Source organism: Puntigrus tetrazona, chromosome 14 (assembly GCF_018831695.1).
Source record: "Puntigrus tetrazona isolate hp1 chromosome 14, ASM1883169v1, whole genome shotgun sequence".
NCBI classification, from domain to species: Eukaryota; Metazoa; Chordata; class Actinopteri; order Cypriniformes; family Cyprinidae; genus Puntigrus; species Puntigrus tetrazona.
This window is the reverse complement of record NC_056712.1, coordinates 11,669,954-11,676,932: the sequence shown is the minus strand read 5'-3', so window position 1 is coordinate 11,676,932 and position 6,979 is coordinate 11,669,954. Positions and strand designations below refer to the sequence as shown.

At 36.1% G+C, this 6,979-nt stretch overlaps 2 protein-coding genes across 2 annotated transcripts in view; one reads left to right on the top strand and one right to left on the bottom strand.

Annotated features, from left to right (window-relative positions):
• Nucleotides 1-1,640: 1,640 nt before the first annotated feature.
• On the top strand, nucleotides 1,641-6,487 carry smu1a (SMU1 DNA replication regulator and spliceosomal factor a). The gene is made up of 12 exons (XM_043256868.1): nucleotides 1,641-1,765; nucleotides 2,284-2,494; nucleotides 2,616-2,768; nucleotides 3,393-3,503; nucleotides 3,633-3,761; nucleotides 3,850-3,969; nucleotides 4,058-4,174; nucleotides 4,724-4,851; nucleotides 4,920-5,046; nucleotides 5,141-5,308; nucleotides 5,405-5,557; nucleotides 6,136-6,487. Exons 1-12 carry the CDS (start codon nucleotides 1,740-1,742, stop codon nucleotides 6,232-6,234), a joined length of 1,542 nt encoding a protein of 513 aa, XP_043112803.1. The 5' UTR covers nucleotides 1,641-1,739; the 3' UTR covers nucleotides 6,235-6,487.
• Nucleotides 6,488-6,741: 254 nt separating this feature from the next.
• The window catches only part of elp1 (elongator acetyltransferase complex subunit 1), a 28,934-nt gene continuing 28,696 nt past the window's right edge, over nucleotides 6,742-6,979 (bottom strand). The window contains exons 37-38 of the mRNA XM_043256863.1: nucleotides 6,977-6,979; nucleotides 6,742-6,903 (exon numbers count right to left, since the gene is read on the bottom strand). The exon at nucleotides 6,977-6,979 is cut by the window's right edge and continues 73 nt beyond it. Of these exons, the coding sequence (XP_043112798.1) occupies nucleotides 6,836-6,903; nucleotides 6,977-6,979 (71 nt within the window). The 3' untranslated portion in view covers nucleotides 6,742-6,835. The remainder of the gene's footprint in view (nucleotides 6,904-6,976) is intronic.

Here is a 6,979-nt window from a genome sequence, read left to right as displayed (position 1 = left end):
AATACTGCTTATAGTTGAAGATCAACGCTCATTCTTTATTCATGAAGAAAGCTGCTTTATTGAACACTTACATACAAAATCCCGAGTGAAATGATGTTCTTAATTAAGATTGTAGATCTGCAACGAAAGTGATTATCTGTGCAGAAGTCAGCAACAATATGGTAGTGTTGAGGAGGGTCACAAGGTCGTTGCTGTGTGGTTGCTAAGGTGCTCTGAGTGGTTTTTAGCATGTGCATACTGATGTTTGTTTAAAAAGGAGACGGTTTTTCTCACTATATACATATTTATATATATATATATATATATATATATATATATATATATATATATATATATATATATATATATATATATATAACTAGCAGAAATTACCTTTCTTATTTCTTGATGAAATCATGTTTCTGTAGGTTAAACATTTCTAAGTAGGCTACCAAATTAACATTTAATGTTGCTTTTTCTTTCAGATGAACCATGGAAATAACACTTGCCTTAAATAATACTAGAGTCTATTTTCCCACATAGCTCTTTTCTCGGGATGTGAGTGGTGGGACTGTTACCAATGATGAACAGGCTAGTAAGTCCAGAATAATATATTAGCTAGAAACAATACCTCTGGTGTTATAACATCTAAGCCTTTGTCTGTAGTGCTCAATCTATTTGACACCTCACACCGACTAGTTCATAATGAACTCAAAACAGGTATTGAGGTATTGTCCCTATTTTCAAAATGTCACAACCCTGTTACTTTCAGTGGCAAGCATTGAAATTGTAATCACGAAAAGAATAAATGTGCGCTGGGGTGAAAATCACACAGGTCTGTTTTCTGTGGCAGGCCCAGATTTAGCACATTAATAAGGACGGAAAAGTAAGTGTTATTTCGTGGTGGGCAATTAGATTTGCAGCAGTGAGCTGCTTTTTCTGGGCAGTTAAATGCCTATGGCGTTGTGCCCTCGTAAAAGACCAGCATGTGACTCTGATGCAGCAATAAACGCTTTAACCTTGAGAGACCTTCAGTCGCAGGGCGCGCTGCAACCAAAGCGTCTTTTTGGCGCCCCCTACAGACAAATGCGGAACTGAAGCTAATTACGTGAACAATCAGAAGCGACGCGTGGAGATGATGATAATGGCACATCGGCCCTAGACAGAGCCTAGGATACAAAACATGCAATCACAGCAGGATTTTTCAAGTGCTTATGATCATTAGGGCCCGTGTTCAAATAGAGGACTCTTACTCCAGACTAATTTAGACGAGCTTGCAGGAAAGACTAAATGGCATAGATTGGATTGATGAGACATCTTCATAATAACCATTTAGTCTTATTGTAATGTAAAAAAAACCCCGGTAAACTGAGTTTGAAATCTAGTTTTATGTATTATTATTATATAGTTAAATGAAGAAGTTACATTTTGTATATATATATTTTTTTAAACAATACAATCATATAGGCTATATAAAGAACGATCACCAGTGTTTTGTTTATTTTATGAATCCCTTGTGGTGTTAAATACTGATCTTTTACTAAATAGCACAGACAACGCATGTTTTAGCATGAAGACATTAGCGTTTGTAAATATAAAATAATTTCAGTGAAAATGGTCAATGTCTGCGGAAACCGCTAGATGTCAGTGCTGCGTTTAGTTTAGACGTACTCCGGAGCGTAGAAGAAGTCGCGTGTGTTCTTCCTGCCGCGGTGTGTCTTCAGCGTTTTACTGCACTTCAGTATTATACTTTTTCGATAATGTCTATCGAAATAGAGTCGGCAGAGTAAGTGAATTAATCTGTGTGTTTTAAACATTGCATGCTTGCACAATTGTGTGATTTAAACGAGCGCGTACGTTTTACAGGCTGTTTTTCATCGCTGTTTAGCTCTGTGGGTTGTTTCTTTAGCTAACCGTGTTAGCATTATAAGGAGCCTGTTTTGCATACAGCTTAGCGTTTTTCTCTTTTAGTTTTTGTTGTTGTTGTTTTAGTAGCAAAGGCAGCCAGCTATTCCCCCATATTTTTTCGTTTAATTATAAACATGTTTTTAGAAGAATCATTTTGTGCAAGTTGTTTGTCGTATGTGTGCTTTATTACGATACAAGATTTCTAGACGTTGCTATTTATTTCACCCACAAATGTGTAAGCATTGCCTATAAATATATAGATACTATGTATTTTATTCAACTCCTTTTTTTTTAATTATTTAAATAATTGATTTAAAATAAATTAAATATTTAATTAATTTGTTCTCCTCAATCTTTTATAGTAGTACAATGGCTTATTTTGTCATGTTTTTGCAGCGTTATTCGTCTGATCATGCAGTACCTGAAGGAAAACAATTTACAGCGGACTTTAGCAACTCTCCAGGAGGAGACGACGGTGTCTCTCAACACGGTGGACAGTATTGAGAGTTTTGTGGCAGATATCAACAGCGGTCACTGGGATACTGTGCTTCAGGCTATACAGTCCCTCAAACTTCCTGACAAGACCCTCATTGACCTTTATGAACAGGTGAGATTCCGATCAAATGAGGATTTTTATGAGCCGGTTTTTATGGTGTGGCTCATTTTGAATATTGATTGAACTGTGAATAACTGGACACATCGTAAGTGGTTTTGTGGTGTTTTTGCAGGTTGTTCTTGAGCTGATTGAGCTCCGAGAGCTGGGAGCTGCCAGATCTTTATTGAGGCAGACAGACCCCATGATCATGCTGAAACAAACCCAGCCTGAGCGATACATCCACCTGGAGAATCTTCTAGCACGCTCTTACTTTGACCCCAGAGAGGTGAGAGATCTAGAACAATCAATTTTTTACATATTTTAACATATTGCATATGACATAGAAATTCATGTATCTAATAGTTCATGAAGTGTTTCCTACAAGTTTTTTTTTTGAGACTACAGCAGTCAACATTTGAAGTGGATCATAAACTTTCATCATAGTTCTTCTAAAACAAAAAACAATACTCATTTTTGTCTAACTTTTTGATGATTTTTTTTTTTGATCCACTTCAAATGTTGATTACTGTATATCTAGGGGGATTAAGGAGGATAATAATTCCACTATTATTATTATTGTTTGTACATTTTAAAGTTAAATGCATCAACGTGGTTTTTAATGACATGGAAGACTCATTTTTTTTCTGTTGTTATAATTATTACAAATCTTGTAAACATCTATCTATCTGGTTGCTGCATTTTGTATTTCAATAAGCTCACATTAATTTAAGTTTTCTTGTTTGGTGAAAAAAATGTGATCTTATATATATTGAAAATATATCGATATTTTCGGTTCATTATGTGGCGCGACAGATTAAATTGCCAGGGCAATTAATGGGAAACATTGGTTTATCTGTATTTACTCCATTTCCATTGATGATGAGTTCTGAGCTGAGGTATCTATTTTTAGGCCTATCCTGATGGCAGCAGTAAAGAGAAGCGACGAGCAGCTATAGCTCAGGCTCTGGCTGGTGAGGTCAGTGTGGTACCACCGTCACGTCTGATGGCTCTGCTCGGACAGGTGAGTTAAACTGACCTTGCAACAGGATGTTAGTACAGTAATGCATTAGACATTGTACACTGATCTCAGAAGTACGCCGGAAGAGTAGTTCACATTGCAGCAGTTGATGGTGCGTCTCTGTCTCTAAAGTCTCTGAAGTGGCAGCAGCATCAAGGTCTTCTCCCTCCCGGTATGACCATTGATTTGTTCAGAGGCAAAGCAGCTGTGAAAGATGTCGAGGAGGAGCGATTTCCCACTCAGCTGGCCAGACACATCAAGGTACAGGAACCGGCATCTGTCCTCCACAGGAACGTGACATACAGAGGAGATTTGTTACTCACCTCGATGTGTGCTTTTTTCGTTGTAGTTTGGTCAGAAGTCTCACGTTGAGTGCTCACGCTTCTCTCCTGATGGCCAGTATCTGGTCACTGGATCTGTGGATGGATTTATTGAAGTCTGGAACTTCACTACTGGAAAAATCAGAAAGGTCTGCGAATCTGCACTGTGACTTCTGCTTTCGCGTTTGGAGGTTATATATTGTTTATGTATGTTCATGGATTGTGTGTTTTGAACAGGATCTGAAGTATCAGGCTCAGGATAACTTCATGATGATGGACGACGCAGTGCTGTGCATGTCTTTCAGTCGAGACACAGAGATGTTGGCCACAGGAGCTCAGGATGGCAAGATTAAGGTCTCATTCACACTATATTAAAATCAGACAAATGATTAAAACCTTCAGTGCTCATTGATGATGTTTAACAAAATTACCCAATGTGTATATATGTGTGTGTGTGTGTGTGTATATGTGTATATATATTTTATTCATAGGAAAGTTGTATTATAAATATTTAACGTATAAAAAATGCATATTTATAGTTACATGCATGTGTATGCATTTATATGTACATAATATGCATAGTACACATACTCTATTGTATAGGGGTTTTTAGTAAATTTTAACGTTTTTGTCAAGTTGTTGGGTGTTTTTTTTACAATATGTTTATGCAGTTTTTATTTTAAACTACAAATAAGATAATTAGTTTTATTTTGTACAAAAACATAATTTATTAAAAATAAATCTATATAATAAACATTGTATAGAATTCAAACACGATTCTGCTTGAATTGCAGAGAAGAGGGTTACTTGCCATTTTCCGCATAAAATGTTATTTTTTATTTTTACAGTAGGAAGGCTGGAATATTGATAATTTTTAAGGGTTGATGAATACATTCTTTCCAGGTGTGGAAGATCCAGAGCGGTCAGTGTCTGCGCCGATATGAGCGCGCTCACAGTAAAGGTGTCACCTGTATCAGCTTCAGTAAAGACAGCAGTCAGATTCTCTCTGCATCCTTCGATCAGACCATTAGGTGAAGCATCTCTTTTCGCCATCCACGAAAACCACAGCACATTTCACTTACGCTTAATTTTTCACCAGGATTCATGGATTAAAATCAGGCAAGTCTTTGAAGGAGTTCAGAGGTCATTCCTCATTTGTGAATGATGCCACACTTACTCCTGACGGACATCACATCATCAGTGCCTCATCTGATGGAACCGTAAAGGTACACATGTTAATGCATCATCTTGAATCTCTCAAGTAAAGGCTTATGTAATGTAACTTGTGTTTTGGTTTTTCTGGCGTCTTCATCCTCTCAGATCTGGAACGTGAAGACCACAGAATGCACCAACACGTTCAAATCTTTGGGCACGTCTGCGGGAACCGACATCACTGTGAACAACGTGATCCTGCTTCCTAAAAACCCCGAGCATTTTGTTGTGTGTAACCGATCCAACACCGTTGTCATCATGAACATGCAGGGCCAGGTGAGAAGGTCAAGTGTGCTGTCGATGAAAAAGCAGATGAGAATATTGAAGTGATTCGGGTGACTGATTATGAATCTCTTGATATGGTTTTTGCAGATTGTGAGGAGTTTCAGCTCTGGTAAGAGAGAGGGTGGTGATTTTGTATGCTGTTCTCTGTCTCCTCGTGGAGAATGGATCTACTGCGTCGGAGAAGACTTTGTGCTTTACTGTTTCAGCACAGTCACAGGCAAACTAGAGCGAACCCTGACCGTAAGCCTTCTCTCCCTTCATTTGTTAAAACATTTTTTCTTTTTTTGGTTTAAATATTTTTTTTCTGCAAATATTTTATTTTTGCGACAAAGCTTAATATATCTTGTTTTTTTGATATGTTAGAATGTCCAGTTTAAAAACATTACTTATGAATTAAGAATATTTTACTTGATTTGAAGAAAAAAGGTAATTGTAAAACAATACCTATAAAGCAAATAAGAGGTATCGTTATATTAAAACTATTTAAGGTTCGCAGTGCGGTCTCAAAAAAAAATGTTTAGTTTTTGTTTATATATGTATGTGTGTATGCATATATTTAAGAAAAATGTTATGTTCATGTTAAATATTTATTTGTAATAAATTTATATGAATATACATAGTAAATATACTCCAAAATAGACACTCATTATGCATCATTGGACAGCAATAATTTTTACATGAATGTTACACTTTGATAACCGTTTCAACTGTATTCAAAAAAACCTTTTTTGAAAACTGATTTTGATATAGTCACTAAATTGAGAAAAAAAAATATGTAAAAACTAATTAAAGCAAACGCAATCTTTTCCCTTCCACAGGTTCATGAGAAGGATGTCATTGGTATTGCCCACCACCCACACCAGAATTTGATAGGCACATACAGCGAGGACGGGCTTCTCAAACTCTGGAAGCCGTAGCCCTGTGATATAATGAATTGGATTTGGATTGGGAAGGAGAACACAGTTAGAATATGTTGCCTATTTTTGAAACCCTTTTTGTACATACCTGTTTTTTTTAAGTGCAGTTTTTCAATTTTTTCATGGAGTTAAATTTGTAGAATGGAAGCATTTGTAATTTATAGTAACACGTTTTGTTCTTTTGATCTGACATTAGATCATTTTATTCATCATTCTTTTCCTTTTGTCTCATAATTAAAACATTTAACCACAAGTTGTGTATTGCACACTGAATACTTGGTGTTAATTAAAAAAATTATTTGTAATCATAAAAAGTATTTTAATACACAAACGCTAGTATTAATTTTTAAGCTCCTAAACATCCAAGATCTCATAATTTGCAACAAAACAGATCATAGGGTTAGTTTGGATCATGGGTCTTTACTACCGTAAAATGTAGTCACTTTGTTCTGAAACTAAGATTAAATATGATTATGAACTATGGCTTTGAAAATAAAACTCAAGACATATTTAATGATTTTTAATTTGTAATATCCCATAAAATACAATTTTATTTGCATAAAATAACCACACAAAAAAAAAGGCTAGAGACACATGCAAACTATTTGAGAATGCAGAGTTTCCACTTGACAGCGAGTCTCATCTTCGGAGCAGTCAGGGCTTCTGTGTCTGAGGAGGGAGCAGGGTCATTGTAAATTCAGAACGAATCTCCTGAATGAAGGCAGCCTGACTGAGTACTAACCTT